Source organism: Hemicordylus capensis, chromosome 5 (assembly GCF_027244095.1).
Source record: "Hemicordylus capensis ecotype Gifberg chromosome 5, rHemCap1.1.pri, whole genome shotgun sequence".
NCBI classification, from domain to species: Eukaryota; Metazoa; Chordata; class Lepidosauria; order Squamata; family Cordylidae; genus Hemicordylus; species Hemicordylus capensis.
This window is the reverse complement of record NC_069661.1, coordinates 117,331,369-117,349,846: the sequence shown is the minus strand read 5'-3', so window position 1 is coordinate 117,349,846 and position 18,478 is coordinate 117,331,369. Positions and strand designations below refer to the sequence as shown.

The window sequence follows — 18,478 nt, the reverse complement described above, 5'->3', positions numbered from 1 at the left end:
AACTAAACATTGGCATCAGTTATTAAATGGGATGTCTCCTCTCAATGACACCTGGAGGAGGAGGACACTTTTTTTTAGCTCCCTCCCGCCCCCCTATGTGGTCCCTCAATGACATAACTTTGGGAGCAGAGCAGTCTGCAGAGGAGAGGGCGTGGATTGCTCAAAATCATGCCTTGCCTACCCGGGGCATCAGTGCAGGGTTAGTCTGGATGTTGGCCACTGTGCCTAATGGGGTGTGTGTGTAAAAATATGGGCAGCTTACACATTAAAACAAAAAGAAGAGCATACAACCATTTTAATCTGAGTTTGATATAGTTTTCTACAAAGTGTCAACCCCACCACCAAACACTTAGGAAAAATGTTGATAAAGTGAAGGCTTGTTAAATGACAGACTTGAGAGTTTGTTTCCTTTACAATCAATGGCCTTTTAGATTTTTTTTAAAAAGACATACATCATTTTATATAATAAATGAAAATTATGGTTAGAAAGCATACCATGTGTTATCTGCAAGATTTTAAAAACCCTTTGCATTTTATACAGCATTGCACCAAGATAAACAATCTATCTATTGAATTTATGAATAACCTTCACATATCACATTACATAAATATATTAACATCTGTGCACAAAATAAAATGAGAGAATATATAATTAGCAGTAAAAGGATAGAAAAATTACAACATACTGTTAAAAGACAGTATCTGATTCTCATATGACCTATACTGAAATTGTCTTGTATATACATGCAAGAGGTACAGCCAATGAATAATGTTCATGGTTAACTATGAAGCCAAAACCCCAGAAGGTCATTTCATGATCAAAGCAGAAAAAAGAATCACAGACAATATACAAAACAATAGTGCAAGAAGAGCTGCAAACTGCTTGTTCTCTTCATTTTTGAGCTTTTGGTTAAAAACTATACAGCTGACCAGAGATACTGTTGTGAAACTTAGCTTCCATTCAGTGGGTAGAGAGAGAGATATATATAAGGCACATTAATATCTTCAAATGTTGGTTGTTTATGTTTGTGTCAAATATGTTCCAGTTCTCAGAGTTTTTCATTTGTAGAAACTGATTTTATTGGGTAGGGGGGAAGAAGTTAAGAAATTTAGATTTTTAAAATCTAAAATAGACACATCAGTGTCTTTTATTGCACTGTCAAGAATGTTGGCTGACACGATACCCAAAGGCAATGAAGCCCAAAGACATTGGCGTTACTGCCACTGCTGTATACAGTGCCACAGTCCCAATTGGTAGTTGCACAAGTTGCACCCCTGCAGTTTCTCCCATTCATTACCATGGAGAAACTGTGGGACATAGTGAGGTCATACACACAATCAAAAACTGTGTTCTACCTGGGTTTGTGTGTGCTCCAAATTCTCAGTTGTGTGGAAGCAAGGTAGGAGGAAAGCAAGGTGTGGAAGCAAGGTAGGAGGAAAGCTATCCAGGCTTTCCTCCTACCTTGTTTCCAGACAACTGAAAGTTGGAAGCACGCGCACGCATGCACACACTGGCTGCTCTCACGCACACCCTCACCTAGGCTAAAGAAGCCCAACCTGGGTGGGTAGGTTGGTTATTTATTTATTTGATTGATTTTTATACCACTGTTCCAAAATGGCTCAGGGCAGTTTACAATTAAATCTGCTTAGGCTGTGTTTGAGAACCACCAGGATCGGGCCTGTGCCACCTAGCCCACCTTTGAAACCTGTTCCTTAGCAGGGGTTAAAGGCCTTAACCCAGTTTCCTGGATAGTGTGTTTGCTGGGGCTACACTCAGGCCCAGCAGACACAAAGATGGATGCCTAGAGTGCCCATCTCCTGAGGGAATCCACCAATGCACTGCACATGTCATGTGTTGCATTGTGCATCCAGAGGCCCGGACGAGTTGTTCTGGTCTCCGGAGTCCGTACTGTGCCATGCAGCAACAGTCAAGTGCTCATTTGGGGGGAAGGTGAGTTGCAACAGCCTTCCCACACCTGCCACCCCACCTGGTCATGTGATATGAATAGTCCCACAGCTTCTAAACCTGGATAGAACAGTTTTTGATTGTGTGTATGACCTGTTTGTGCAATCACTGATCAGGACAGGGCTGCCATTGCTTCTGTGTACAAAAGTGTGGCACTGCCACTGATGTCTTCTGGCTCTGTTACCCTTGGCTTGTGCATCATATCAGCCACTAATTTTCATTGGCTCATTCAAATGCTTTTGTTGGAACAGAGTCCTACTGGATTAAGCTGTGAAAGCATGTGCAGGTCCCATATGACACTACGGTGAAGATTTCATTTGCCCATAAGGAATAGGATTTTCAAAAGTGGTTCGATTGGCTTACTTCATATCTAGTAAATAAAGATTGTAGTGGTTTTGATCTCAACAGACCTCAAATAATATGGGGGCACACTCAACTCTTCCCCAAAAAGAAAAGATTGAAACTACTTAAGCAGAGGTAGAAAACGGTTGTCCACCTCTTTCGCTGGAATGTTCTTCCTCTTTCTCAGCTGCTAAAGGCTGGTTATTGTATTACATTCTAATACTTTATACAGAAATATCTAGGTGTAACTCAACCATGGCATCAAGGTTGTGTGCTTCTTAATGCTTGTATTAGAACTGTGATATTATATTTACACCCTCGTTTTCTTCTGTTGTGGAACTCAAGGTGACTAACATAGGGCATATCCCATCTGGGTCCATTGACTGGACCCCAGACTTCAGCAAGGTTGCTACATCACATGCCTCCAGGCTTTATCTACAACATCACAGTCCTATGAACACAAGAAGAGCCCTGCTGAATCAGACAGTGTGGATCTCTTTGCACACACAAAAAGCAGCAACGGCCAAATTTACTGTACACATATACAGAACATGGCTGAAGAGGATTTTGGCAGGTTGTACAAGCTCTTAGATAACCTATTCCCAGTAGCTGAAGAGAGACTGCCAGCTCCGGAACACATTCTTCTACTGTTAACTAGACAAAGCACATAGAGCCAGGTTTTTGTTTTAATTCGCATTGTAAACATAGTAGTGCCTGTCTTCTCAGTTCTTCTCATGCTCTTCTAGTGACTTGCACCTTGCCTTGGCTTATAGCATTATTTATGCTGTGGCAGCAGCTTTTAGAGGATCGTAACTATTAGATCTCACTGCAATTAATCGAAGGAATCAGGGTGAGTTGAGAGGTCAGCACTGAGAACAGCTGTTTCAGTACCCCAGAGGTTCTGTGGCAAAGACTGTAGGGCCACTATACACCTAGACAAGCAATATGGAACCGTATAGAATCTGAAGCTAAGCTGAAATTGGCAGCAAACAAGCTCTTAATGTCAAGCTGAATTCAATCATGTGGATGCAAGGAAAGGTTTACTAAGATATTCTTGGGTGCAATGCTCGTGTTCTTAGTTGTCATGCTTTGTCCCGTTAAAATGCATTTGTGCACCATTTCCGCTACCAAACATTTTCAGCACTATCATTCCGAATCCTTCCTCTGCTAGCTGTTAGGTAGTGAGAAGTCGACAGAAATATTTGTTAGATAATTCAAGCACCTGTTAGCCTTATTAGGTTTGCTATTTTCAGATGAATGTCCTACCAGCTATATAGCCCGGGCTCAGAGTTGACGATGGCCTTAGCAGGGTCACACTTTCTCCTTATAAGCGCCTGGCTTTTCCATGCCATTAAGCAGCAAATGGTTTTTGACTTAGCCTGTTAAGTTATACACAATTATTGGCTTATTTTGACGAGAAAAAAACTTGACCGCAAAATCAATGACCTAGTTAGCAATGTATAACCCCAAATAACAGCCATTTCCCAACGCTAGCATGACCTAGAAACAGCATACAGGGCACTGCTATGCCGCTCAGGGTTGAGTCACATAACAGCAACTCCCACTGAGTTGAAGGGACACAATAAACAGGCTGCAATCAGAGATATGCACACATGTGCATGACTGCCATTCCTTCCTATGGAATAAGTGCTATATTGGGGAGGGGGGACAGAACAATGATGTCTAGTAGTCCCAGCTGGTACCACTAATTGCTCTCTACCCCGGCTGCACACAATTACAGCTCAATTGGGACTACTGATTGTACAAGGCTATTTAGAACACCAGTGACAGAATTAGGATTTTGAGCTTGGACACGTTCACCAGGCTAGCTGATGCACCAAATCTCACGCAGACATTTAGAAGAGAGCCAGCTCAAACAGGATAGGGACTGGGATAGAGTAAATGCATACATTCCTTTTAGCACTGCATGTATCACATGACCGACTGCAACATCTGCCATTTGGGAGAAGGCTGAACCCAGGCCAATCACAATCTTTAACTTAAAGAGATTTTTGCTTATCAAAAACCAAGCCAAAACTTGGCGCTCAAGCAAGTTTCAGTATTCACTCACAAGCTGCATGACATCTCCAAGAGACTGCAGTCCTCTGCATGATAGAAGGTGAGTCAATCTGAAGGCTGGAGGAGGTCACATAAGATGCTATGTGACCTGGCTGAAAACAAAAAGGATCTAAAGCATGATGGATAGAGATGTGCCTGAATGTTTTGGCAGGGCAGGGAGCGGTATCTTTAAGCATGAGTAAAGCAGGTCCTTACCTGCTCTGCCACTGCGCCGCTTTTTCAGGTGTGGCATTGCACCATTCAGAAGTCCATGCACGGCTGCAGAGCTTCACCCAGCAGTCTGCGTGTGGTGTCAGGATGCGCATGGGCACTGCATGTGTGGTGGCCATGTGCGTGGTCAGCATGGTGCTGCTGACCATGCACATGGCTGCCATGCGCAAGCTGCTGGACAAAGCCCTGTGTTGCGCACTGACTTCTGAGCAGCGCAGTGCTGCACCCAGAAAAGCAGTAGGGCGGCAGAGGAGCAGGTAAGGACCTGCTTTACTCATGCTTCAAGGTACCACTCCCCGTCCCACTGAAACAATATGGTGGGCTGCACCAAATTGATCTGGCACATCCCTAGTGATGGAAATGCTTACATTCATTCTTCATCCATCTAAAGACTATTTTGTAATATATACAGATACTCTTAACTAGTCTGTAAATATGCATCCTACATCATATTTGATCTTGAGTATCATCTGAACCTGTCATGGTTCTAATCCAGTAAGAGTGATCTGTGCACAGGTTTCCATGGCCAAGTCATCTACTTTGTGCAGAGACTGCTATGCAAAATCTGATAGTCATGCACGGGAGTGGGTGGGTGAGTGGGGGTTAGAGTCAGAGATCTGTGCAGACTATGCTCATGGACCCATCCATCAAGCTCCTGGCTAAGGAAGCAGAAAGCAGTCTGGGCGCCTCCTACTCCTCTCCTGCAAACTACTGAGAGAAGAGGTGGGCTGGCATTACTGGGTTAGCATATCTATATTTAGGATGCATGAGTAGAAATCCCTAGGCAGCCTCCCAAAGGGATCCGCAATAAAAAAAGGTGTGTTTCCCCCCACAGCTGGCATATTTATATTTTATAGCACAAAGGTTTTTCTATAGCTCTACTAAAACAGATACTGTAGTAGAAGAAGCCTGCAATACTTTGCAGCTACTTTCGCTAGTTGTAACTCTCTAAACCATCCATCCATTTTACTTATTCTAATTATTACATGTTACAACATTCTGGCATTGTGGTACATTTATTTCAAATATAATTTGAAAAATGAGAAGATGAACACACAAAAAGAATTAAGAAATAGGTTCTGTGATTATACTCTGTTGTATTGGCCATGAACTTAAAAAAAACCCCAGTTCCTCAAGCAAAGTTAAATCATAAATGGCTATGCTTAAGTATTAAAAAAAGAAGAAGAAAAAATATACATGTGCATAAACCTCTTCCTTGCTACACTTTCTTAACGCTTTCATGCAAACACCTCAGGCTTGAAAGAAAGAACAGAGCTGCAGTTTACAACATGAACCAAGCTGTACATGATTGTCTTTTCAGTTTGATGAAAGCTTGGCAGGTCTGGCTCTGGGAAGGGATGAGAAAGGGAGATATTTCAGCCTCCATGGAAGCATGTCTTCTTTCCCTTGAACCTAAAGAACCTTTTCCAAAGCTAAAATCTAGTGCAATCCACCAAAAGTGTCCTACTCAACTAAGATGAAAGGCTAGACAACTGATAATTGGGTGCAGAGATAGATTTATTTAGTGGAAAGTAGATCCAGAAACTCAACATGTTTCAAGCAGCTTTTCATGAAGGGCAACATCAGCACCAAGCAGTATAGAAACAAAAAAAGAGAGGGAATCTTCAGGTGGCTCACAGGTATCTTTATTAGGCCCAATGCATTTTGGAAAAATCCTTCCTCAAGGATTTTTCAGGCTTGGTCAAAAACATTATTTAAAAAGAAGCTAAACCCACACATTACAACTCTGCTGAAGAGTTCGGTGTGGATTTAGCCTTCATTTTACAACTGTGTGTGGGATTAGCCTCCTTTTAGTAGGCTGGTTCTCACACACACAGGAATCATGGCTGAATACTGGTTACCCACATTTATTTATTTAATGTATTCATTTTATTTCTATACCCGCCCATCTATCAGCGATGGGTGGTCCACAACAAGCAAAACAGAGACATAATTAAAACAAACAAAATGATCAAAATCTTTAACGATGTAAAGAGTTTTAAACTATTTTAAAACAGTGTAAAAAACCCTGGAAGGCCAGACTAAAAAAGTAACTTAAGGGCTCTTTTGAAAGCGATTGATGTAATTAAGCCTCAGATTTCTGCAGGGAATGCATCCTGCTGCCTAGGAGCAGCTGCGGAAGAGGCTCGGTCTTGCGTTGTCACCAGACGAACCAGTGGCAGCTAAAGGTGGGCCTCTTAAGATGACCTTAATGTACGGTGGGGATCATGCGGAAGGCGGCATTCTCTAAGGTAACCCAGACTTAAGCCATTTTGGGCCTTAAAGAGGTAATAACCAATGCTTTGTATTTTGCCCAGAAACACATCGGCAGCTAGTGCATAAGGTGGTCTCTCTAGGCATAAAGTGGTCAGCCTGGAGGTTACTAGCTGGTGCACTGCTGTTTTGAAGTCGTTCTCTTCAAGGAATGGACACAGCATCAAATCACCAAAGCTGATGAAAAGCTCTCTTAGCCATAGCCTCTACCTGACATACTAGATTGAGGCCATGATCCAAGAGCACTTCCAAACCCCATATCTGTTCTTTCTAGGTGCACACAACCTCATCAATGACAGGAAAATCTATCCCATCCCTTAAGTTCTGGTCTGGCACTGTAGTGATCAGACTCCCCTTCCCATAAAGAGTTAACTGGAAGTAAGCACTTTCTGGACTGACAGGATGGTGAAGTCCAGGGCTCAGCCAATCAGCACACCAGGTGTGTGGGACCTAGAGAGCTGTTGCCAGGAAGGGAGTTCTTTGTTAGAAAGAAGCTAGGCTGGAGGCACTCAGGAGGACATGCAGCCATGGAGTTTAGCTGCAGGAGAATAACTCTGCAGATCCTTAAAAGATTCCAGGAAGATTCCTTAAAAGGGCAGGAAGCTTGAATCTCATCTGGAATTTGATGAGTTCAAGGAAAGGAAGCCTGAGCTTTGGCTTCAGGAAGATTAATTTAGGGAAAAGTGTGTTTAGTCAGATTTTGCATTAGAAACTTATATTTCTTTGGTGTGTGTGCGTGCTTTTGCATATTCCTGATACTGTTCTATAATTGTTTACCTGTAATGTAATTAAGATAAGAAACACTAGCCTAAGCCCATCCTACCTAGGGTGTTGCAAAAGCCTCTATACACATTTAAGTGTGCCTAAGACAACCTATTTTTGTAAACTACAAAGTATTTTTAACTGTATATAAAAGCTGAGAAAGCCTCAGACAGAAGCAGTCTGCAGTAATTGAATAAAACTGGATATTTTTAGTCATTTTCTTTTTACAAGCCTCTCCGAGTTGGTTTTTTAACTCAGGAAAGGGTGGGGGTGGAGTGAAGGGGGGAGTTATTTGGTGCAATCATGTCCTCAAACGTTCAGCAGCTATCTGTTTTCTCACCATGTATAAGCTTGCTCGTGGAAGGTTTTGTATTTGTCCAAGAACCAAATTAAGAGAGATTTTTTTCTGGGTTTCCCACCCAATCCCAGAGAGTTTCTGTAGCATTTTGAACCTACTGATAATATAGACCAGTTTTAGGAGAAACCTAGCCAAGCAGCTCAGCAGGGATGATGCAGCATTTCTTTCCCTCATGTGAGCTTGCTCTGAGACAAAGCCTTTAATCCGCTACAGCCACAATGAGTACCTCCTGCTTGTTTGGACTTAGCTTCAATTTAGTATTCCTCATCCAGCCTGTTACTGCCTATAGACAGGCATTTAGGGAGTGAATGCCATTTCCTGATAATGATGACAACAAAGAGAAATAGATTTGATTGCCATCAACTTACTGATGATCTCACCTAGAAGCTACATGTAGGTTAAAAAGCATTGATGACAGAATGGTACCTTGAGGGACTCCATATAATAGTTCCTGTTTTGAAGAGCAACTGTCACCAAGTGCCACCATTTGGAATCTACCCAAAAGGAATGGAACCACTGCAAGGCAGTGCCTCCTATCCCCCAATCCCTCCGGTGATCCGGAAGGATGCCATGGTTGATTGTATCCAAAGCCACCAAGAGATCCAAAAGAACCAACAGTCAGACTCCCTGTCAATTCCCTGCAAGAGGTCATCTATCAGGCTGACCAAGGCTGTCTCAACCCCCTAGCCAGCTCTAAAGCCAGTTTGAAATGGGTCTAGAAACAGTTCACACTCACAACGTGATGTGAACCCATGCCACACCGGGGTGAAAAACAGCACCAGGCATCTAGGATCTGAAGCAGGGTGGCTGATCTTGGGATGCTCTAGACCACAATTTGCTGATTGTATGAACCCATGCCTCTCACCAATCCTGGTTACCTGCATGCCACACACCCTTGCCTGTGTGTACACCATAGACATCCCTGGATAGAGGAGACACTACACACAAGTGTTCTAGCACCCCCACCCTACTCCATGGCTCCCAAGGTTGTCTATATTCAAACCATGGAGTAAGGTGTCTACATACACTGTTGTCTACATTCTGCCTAGGAATACACCACATGATACTCACCTGCAACGCATCACCACACCTGCCCAACATCCATGTTCCAGCCACTTCAAGTTATACCACAGCATGCCATGGCTGGAAACCCATGGCCAGCAGTGCCATGCTCCACTGAAAGATGTTGTCAGGGTGACCTGGCCACCCATGTGACAATGGAAAGGTCCACTGCATGTGGGATGTTGCTTGTCCATTTGTGGAGGACAGGGGGGGATATGAGAGATTGTAAAAGGGGAGAGAGAGGGGGATGGGAAAGGTTGCAGAGATGGCTCCTGGATGTTCATTTCCCAAGGATGGTCTTGGTCTGAAGGGGCTTCCCTTTTTTGTTTCTATTTTTCACCATTAGAAGTCAGGGCCTAAAACCCATTTCCAAACATTGCACTCTCCGCTGCAGTATCAGAGATGGAACCATTCAGGTGGATGATTAACGTTGCTGGAGCGGGTAGATGCCAGGTTGATGGAAGGGGGTAAAACTGATGAGTGGGCATACTCCTCCCTGCTAAGCCAGCCAGAGAACATGCCTCCTGCCTAATGGTGGCTGACTGCAGAGAACAGACTTCCTGCCCTCTCCTCCTGGGATACATACCTGCCCATCCTGAGTGCAGGCAGTTCCCCTGGTATGGCAGCAGTCACCCTAGACTGTGCTGTCCAGGATGCATCAAGGGCAGGGTGCCTCTGAGTACCAGTTGCAGGGGAGTAATGGCAGGAGAGAGGGAACGCCCTCAACTCCTGTCTGTGGCTTCCAGCAGCATCTGGTGGGCCACTGTGCAAAACAGGATGCTGGACTAGATGGGCCTTGGGCCTGATCCAGCAGGGCTATTCTTATGTTCTTATGCCCCAGGGACCAGGGATTTGCTTATTCCAAACATGGGGTTCAGGCAGGACTTACACAGCCCACCTGTCCTTCCAGTCCTGGATGGCCCCTTTAAGTCTGCCTTGGGTGATCTGGGGGGACAGCTCGGTGATCCCCCCCCCCGTGGCAGAGAAGGGGTTACTGTGGCCACCATTAGCTTCAGAGGCTCCCCCATTTCCCTGGGCAGCCTGAGCAGCTCCAAAGCACTTTGGGGATTGCCGAGTATGTACAAGTGCTCTCAGAGCTGCTGCAGCCACCCACACGGGCATCAAGGCCAAAGGGAGTGCAGCTGATGCCGTCCTGAAGCCCTTCCTGGTGAGGGCAGAGCGATGGCTGCCAGGATGGCATCTGGGTCCTGGGAGGCCAGTGTGGTAGGGGGCGTGATCTGCTGCAGCTGTAAAGAGCTGCCGGAAAGCTGAAGACAGTGATCATGTTGGTAGGGAGGCTTTGGGCCCAAGCAGGGATGGGAATAATGTGTTCTGCCACAATTCAGAGCGTGTGAATAGGCCCAATGTTTTTGACCAAGCCCTCAAAGTGCCCTTGAGGAAGGATTTTTTTGAAATGTGTTGGGCCTAATAAAGATACCTGTGAAGGTTCCCTCTCCTTTTTTTGTTTCTTCAGTGGTGCCTCCACCTTCTTTTTTTACTTCCAAGCTTCTATATAGCAATATAGTATCAAGTCACCTTCACTTCCTTCTGCACTGTTGGGTTCCCAGATATTATTTGCTGTAATAAATCTACCTCTGCACTCAATCACATCTTGTATTCCAGTTGTAGACTAGTGCTGATCAGATAAGGGAAATCTGCATGTGCAGGGGTGCACAACGTTGGCTCTCCAGCTGTTTTTGGACTACAACTCCCATCATCCCTCACCCAGTCAGGGATGATGAGAGTTGTAGTCCAGTAGCAGCTGAAGAGCCAAAGTTGTGCAGCCCTATGCATGAGCGAGCAGGCTCCTGCTAACATGGCCGTGCACTGCTCATGATGCTGACTAGGGCCCAATGAGACCAGCTGGACATGTCTTTTGATGCAGCTTGGGATGTAGACCGTTCCACTTAACTAGAACTGCACTGGAGCCTAGGCTGGGGGAAACCCTTCTAACACTGTGGCAACTAAGGGCTCAAATAATGCTAACCCCAGTGAATCACTAGGGATGCTGATGTAGTCTACATGTTATCTAGCTGAGCCCATGGCTTCTAGAGTTACATTTTTGTAAGCCTGTCTCAGCTGAGAAAGCAGTGCAGAAGTCCAGGGTATCCAGTAAAAATCCTTTATCGCCTTTCTTGTCAAAAGGGAGAATTTTAAGGAAGCTCTGCAGACAAAAGCTAATCTCAACACAGAAAAAGCACATACACATAAAAATAGATATGGCTCATTATAGCAATTTCAACAACACCAGAGAGATGTTTCTGAAGCTGCTATCAGATACCTTCGGCAGGGTTGTTTCCAATGTTCTTTTTTAAAGACGTGTCTCTGAAGACCTAGATCTTAAGATGCATGCAAAATGTCACATAAAAACGGTTAGACAACAATTCCATTTTACTATGCACTTGGGGGCGGGGGAACCTCTGGAAGCCAGTTTGCCAAGCATGCAACATCTGGGCACAACTGAATAATGGCTAACCATTCTTAAGAGACTTTGGCATACAGGTTCAGATGTCAGTCATAAGATGCTTCCTTATAACATGCAGGGCCCCAGGAGGGTTTCCTGGTGGACTGAGCCTGAACATCAGAAGCAGCTCTTAGCCCAGATGGAACACGCTGCCTTGCACCACGTGACAGCCTAGCTCTTTGAAGCAGTTATTACAGCAATGACTTGCTCAGTTTTTACAATCATTCACAGTATTGCATGCTTATCAGGGACTAGGTGACAGATGGACTCATCTCGAGTATTCATGTGTTGTGCTGTTAGACTTGGGAACTTCCATGAAGAGGCAACTGAAATGGGATCATGGAGTATTCAACAGCTCTGCTTGCAAATCCACCCAGCAAAGGCAGCCCAACAGGTTTAAGAGGCCCTACAACAAAACAAAAGAAAAGAAAAGAAAAGAAAAACAAAAACAAACCACAACAAACAATCAAAATCTGGATTTAACTTTTTCAGGAGGTGTAAGCAATAACCACAAAAGTGGCAGGAGATATTTGTGACAGTACAAATCAGTTTAATGAGAGTACTATTTGTATTGACTTTCATTTTATTTTACAACTTTTGTCACATGTTTTTTTTTCATCTAGGAAACAAAAATGCACAGTCCAGCAAAGCTAAGCAGAGATCTTGATGGAGAAATTAGCATATGCTTAACTCTTGCTCATTGAAATCAATGGATCTGAGGGCTTAACGTTGGCTGGACTGTGCCCAAAGTTTTCTGAGGAATTTAGTATTCCCCTGCCAGTGATTCACATTCACAAAAGGGCAAGATGTATACAGTGGTGAGGTGCCTTCAAGGGCTATTAGTCCTGTTCAGACATTATGCTGTACATGTGCACAGGTGTCTGTACACACCCACGTGTTCTTGTGTGAATGAGTGTACATGTGTTTACTTTAAAACTGAACCTGGGTACATGCCTCCTGAAATACAGGATACAGATAGGAAGTGTACTGCTGTATCTATGGTTAACGCAACATGTAGCTGTACATCCATACAGAACTGTATGCATATATACTGTACACAGATTTGTATGTGCATTGAACATAATGTGAATAGAACTGTCTCACCTAGATAACCAATTTAAGGCACATGCATCATTTACATTTTTCTTCTAAAACTTGTTAACTGTTTTCATAAATACATTAAAAGCACCTCTGAATTCTCTTATGCTGTGTGCAAATGAAGTTATGTGACATATAATGCAGGAGAAAAAGCCAACGCACACTGGGAAATGTAGCCTTTTCATTACAATTGTAGACCAATTGAAGCACAAACCAGTTTAAGCTTTATGTGTGAAAATGTTTTGAATGCCTTACCTCAGTTCTAAACAAGGGATGCTGTACCTTCAAGAATGTACATGTTAAAAAATGATGCTTAAAAGCCAAAAGTAAATGAATAGCCTAGCATGTGCAAATCAGTTTGACTTGCCACTCTATGGTCTCTAATTCTTCTCTTTCATTATTCCAGGCTAGTTTTTCCTTCCCTACTTGCCCTCTGAGACCCCCCGTCAAAGTATTCCACATATTGCAAAGCCTCAAATACTGAATATTAAATTGGCAAGCGGGATTTTCTATAATTGGGTTGCCTTGGAACAAGTTGTTAATTTGTTTGGCATAGAGCAGAACCAACCAGTGGTCTCTGGGCAACTAGATTCCTTTAACTGTATGTGGAATAAAGGGGAGAAGTGAGGCCAATGAGGGTTGAGGGGGCAGGGCAGGGCAGGGCAGGAAAAGCGACAGACCACCTCAAAGTTACCCCTGTTAACTGGGCAAAGAGGCACCTTTTACCATGGTGATTCTCTTTATTTAGCAGGGGGAGAGTAACTGGCACTATCCACCCCCAGCACAGTACTTCCAGTGATGGTTGCTAGTGTCTATCTTATGTTTCTTTTTAGAATGTGAGCCCTTTGGGGAGAGGCTTCCATCTTATTTGTTTGTTATTTCTCTGTGTAAACCGCCCTGAGCCATTTTTGGAAGGGCGAGACAGCAAAGTTACTGGAAGAAATGTCGCTTAACCGAAAAACATATACGAAAAATGCCAACAAGGAAATAATGATCTGCTATTACAAGTCTAGTCCAACTAGAAGAGGTTATTTAAAAAGAATGTACCAAATTTGGAAAGAGAAGCATCCAGACACAGAAATAACAGAACAAAGGCTAGCAGACCAGAGAAGATTCATAATAAGAAATAAAGTATTCGCAGGAGTTCAGCTGGGAGAACTGCAAAGAGCAACACAGGCTCAAGATATGGAAAAAGAATTATCACCAATTGAAGAAGTTGCTCAGGCACAGGTGGAGGAGGTGTTGGAAATCGAGGATGCCACTGTTGCTGAACTGTTTCAAAATCAAAACCAGGCAACCTCCCCTTTGCCTTCACCTCAAAAACCCAAATGCCGTTTAACAGAAAAGCAACAAGAACTAAAGCAAAAAATAACTGAGCACATGAACCAAACAACCACCAGGGTTCGACTTCCAGCTCTAAAAACAGTTGCCAAAAAACAACTTGCTCGGGCATTAAAAGATGTCAATGCTGCACTTGCAGAAATAACAACCAATAATTTGCAAGAAACAAACCAACTAATGTACAGTGCAGCAACAATTACAACACAAGAGCTTGGATATAAGATCAGTGGACCTGTCAAAAAAGAAAGCAGTACATCACCTAAATGGAAGATTAGATTATAAAATAAAATCTCCAGGCTTAGATCAGATGCTAGTAAACAGAAAGATATGAAAGACAAGAAGCTGAAGAATGAAAACACCAAACAGTATCTGGTCCAAAAATACGACCTAGATTCAAGGAAAATTAGAGAAGTCCTGGAAATAATAAAGCAGCAAATAACAGCAGTGTCAAAGAAGATTAGCAGATACGAAGCCAGAATTACACAACACAGGCAGAATCTCCAATTCCAGTCGAATCAGAGACATTTGTACCAAAGCATAGAAGGAGAAACTGCAAGAAACATAGAAACACCAAATAAAGAAGAAACAGTGCAATTCTGGCGGAAATTATGGGACAATCCAATAGATTATAATTAAAAAGCAGGCTGGATGAAAGAGGTCAAAAAATGTAACCAACAAATGCAAGATCTAATAATAACCGAAGAATTAATAAGTGAAAGAGCAAAGAAAATTAAAAATTGGACTGTGCCAGGTGACGATGAACTGCATGGCTTTTGGCTTAAACACCTAAAAGCCTTCATAAACAACTATCAAAACAGTTCAATCACATTATGAAAGGCGTTGATATTGAACAATGGCTAACAACTGGGAAAACTCATCTCATCATGAAAGACCCAGCAAAAGGTGCAGTTCCAAGTAATTATAGACCGATAACCTGCCTGCCAACCATGTTCAAATTATTAACTGGAATAATAGCAGATGAAGTGATGCAACACTTATTAACTAACAAACAGCTTCCAGTTGAACAGAAAGGAAATTGCCCGAACACCAGAGGCACAAAAGACCAGCTGCTGATTGACAAAATGATTTTAGAAAACTGCAAGAGAAGAAAAACAAATCTAAGTGTTGCATGGATTGACTACAAGAAAGCCTTTGATTCATTGCCTCACACATGGATACTAAAATGTTTAGAAACAACTGGTGTCAGCAAAAACATTCAGATATTTATTAAAAAAGCAACGACCATGTGGAGTACACAGTTAACAATCAATGGCGAGGCACTTGGAAAGGTTAGCATGAGAAGAGGCATTTTCCAAGGGGACTCACTATCCCCTCTATTGTTTGTAATCGCCATGACCCCACTTTCACAAATACTAAACAAAACAGGCCTCGGATACCAAACATCTAAAACATCAAGTCAAATCAACCATCTGCTGTACATGGACGATCTGAAGTTGTATGGAAAGTCCCAGTCAGAAATCGAATCACTGCTAAACACTGTCCGTATATTCAGTAGCGATATAGCAATGGAGTTTGGACTAGACAAGTGTGCTGAATTAATAATGAAAAGAGGAAAAATAACAAAAACAGAAGGAATAGAACTGCCCAATGGAAGCAAGAGCAAGAACCTGGAAGAGAAAGAACGTTACAAATACTTGGGCATTCTCCAGGCTGATAACATCACACACACTGAAGTTAAAAGAAAAATTGGAAGTGAATACATCAGGAGAGTTAGAAAAATCCTCAAGTCCAAACGCAATGGCGGGAACACCATACAAGCCATAAACACCTGGGCTATACCTGTTATCAGATACACTGCAGGAATAATAGACTGGACCCAGGCAGAGCTAGAGACGCTAGATCGTAAGACCAGGAAAATCATGACCATCAATCATGCTCTGCACCCCCGCAGTGATGTAGATAGGCTCTACCTCCCTCGCAGCTCAGGTGGAAGGGGAATGCTGCAAGTCCATCAAACAGTAGAGGAGGAGAAAAGAGGCCTTGAAGAATATATCAAGGACAGTGAATAAGATGCACTTCAAATTGTCAATAACGCGAAACTATTCAACACCAATGAAAGAAAGCAGGCCTACAAGAAAGAACAAGTCAAGAACTGAGCAGAAAAATGGAAAAATAAGCCCCTGCATGGTCAATATTTGCACAATATAAGTGGAAAATCAGACATCACCAAGACCTGGCAATGGCTTAAGAATGGCAACTTGAAGAAAGAAACAGAGGGTTTAATACTGGCTGCACAAGAACAGGCACTAAGAACAAATGCAATAAGAGCAAAAGTCGAAAAATCAACCACAAACAGCAAGTGTCGTCTTTGTAAAGAAGCAGATGAAACCGTGGACCACCTAATCAGCTGTTGTCAAAAGATCGCACAGACTGACTACAAACAAAGGCATGACAAGGTAGCAGGGATGATACACTGGAACATCTGCAAAAAATACAAGCTACCTGTAGCCAAGAATTGGTGGGACCATAAAATTGAAAAAGTTGAAGAAAATGAAGATGTAAAAATATTATGGGACTTCCGACTACAAACAGACAAACATCTGCCACACAATACACCAGATATAACTGTAGTCGAGAAGAAAGAAAAACAAGTCAAAATAATCGACATAGCAATACCAGGGGATATCAGAATAGAAGAAAAAGAAATAGAAAAAATCACCAAATACAAAGATCTACAAATTGAAATTGAAAGGCTGTGGCAGAAAAAAGACCCAAATAATCCCAGTGGTAATTGGCGCCCTGGGTGCAGTTCCAAAAGACCTTGAAGAGCACCTCAACACCATAGGGGCCACAGAAATCACCATCAGCCAATTACAAAAAGCAGCTTTACTGGGAACAGCCTATATTTTGCGACGATATCTATAACAATTGACAATAAAATTCAGCCATCCCAGGTCCTTGGGAAGAACTCAATGTCTGGATAAAACAAACCAGTCAATAACACCTGTCTGACTGTGTAAACAAGAAGAAATAATAATAATAATAATTATTATTATTATTATTATAGTCCCCAGAAACAAGCTCACAGCTGGCCCAGCCAGGTCAGAGCCTGCACAAGCTGCCTCCAGCCCTGAAGAACTAAGCAGATCCCAGAGCTTTCTGTGCCTTTGAAAAAGACTCTGGGGTATGTTCTCAATTCAGATAAAGCCTAGCCAGGTCAGAGGCCACCACAAGATGAGAGTGAAGATGGCAGCACTTGACTCTTGCAAATACTTGATACTTGAGAATAACAGTGCTAGCCCTGGAATACAGCATCAACAACTCAGTTTTTCTGTTTAAGAACCAGAGATTTAAAGTCAAGTAATGTTTTAGTGTCTGTGGTGCTCTGAGACTGTAACAATAAAAGACTTGAGACTTGATTTAAAGTCAGGGCTTTAGATATTTTTGTTACACAGAAACCTGGATTGTTTGCAGTAAAATAATAGCCTCATTCAGACGTTATTAAGCAGAGACGTTATACTTGCGTATACATCTCAAAGCGGATCTGGAAGTCCCATCTACCTGTCAGTGTTCTCTCTAATTTTTTTCATCTGTGTGCGTAGTGAGTTTTGTTCTGGGAGGCAGAATCAAGGTAGTGTGTGCGTATATGCATTCAGAGTGCGGCCTTCCTGATTAAAACTGAGCAGGATCTAAAATTAACTGAGCGGACATAAAAAAATTTGTGAGCGTGCGCATGCCTTAGAGGGAACATTGCTACCTGTCAATCAATCCTGCCTGCCTGTCAATCAATCCAGGCAGTGTGGCGCTCATGTTTACAGCAGCGGTTGACTGCAGAGAGGCAACTGTGATAACGGCTGTTTCTGAGCTCGGCAACTTTGGGCATCCGCTTTGAGATATTACCTATAAAGCCCTTGGGTCCAGTCTATTTAAGATAGCACCTCCTTTGTCATTAACCTTGCCCCCGTTACGATCTTCTGGAGAGGTCCGGTTACAGTTGCCACCAGCTCATTTGGTGGCGACCCAGGACCTGGGTTTCTCTGTGGCTGTCCCAGGGCTTTGGAATATGCTCCCTGCTGAAATAAGAGCATCTCCTTCTCACCTGCTCTTGCAAGCTTTTAATTAGAATTAATTGTAGTAATTTGTTTTAATAACTGTTTTATACTATTGTTTTTATTGTGTCTCTTGTATTTTAACCTGTGTTGATTTTTAAATATTTTAAATTTTGTACACCACTTAGAGATATACATATCAGGCTGTATAAATATATGATAGATAGATAGACAGATAGATTCAAGATGAGAAAGCAGGGAATGTGCTTGCCTTAAATTCTCTGAATCTGCCTACATTTTGGTCCCTGAGAGGGCTTCTCTGCAGGCCTATCATCAACTGCTATTCAGGCTTTGAAGAAATTGAAATATTCAATCCATCCTTTGCACTTATTGTCTCTTTAGTGCTGTTCCATGGTAGAAACAACCTAGCATAAAATGACATGGATCTATGAGCACTCGCATAAGTGCCCCTTCCTGCCTCTCTTCCGTAAGGAACCCCTCCTGCAAAGGTT

The 18,478-nt window shown here is 42.8% G+C and overlaps 1 protein-coding gene across 5 annotated transcripts in view; it reads right to left on the bottom strand.

The window, feature by feature from the left end:
- Positions 1-10,758: 10,758 nt before the first annotated feature.
- The window catches only part of LCORL (ligand dependent nuclear receptor corepressor like), a 142,978-nt gene continuing 135,258 nt past the window's right edge, over positions 10,759-18,478 (bottom strand). For all 5 annotated transcript variants that reach the window (XM_053254212.1, XM_053254217.1, XM_053254215.1 and 2 more), the window contains one exon: positions 10,759-11,923. In XM_053254212.1, coding sequence (XP_053110187.1) covers positions 11,814-11,923 — 110 coding nt within the window. In that variant the 3' untranslated portion in view covers positions 10,759-11,813. The remainder of the gene's footprint in view (positions 11,924-18,478) is intronic.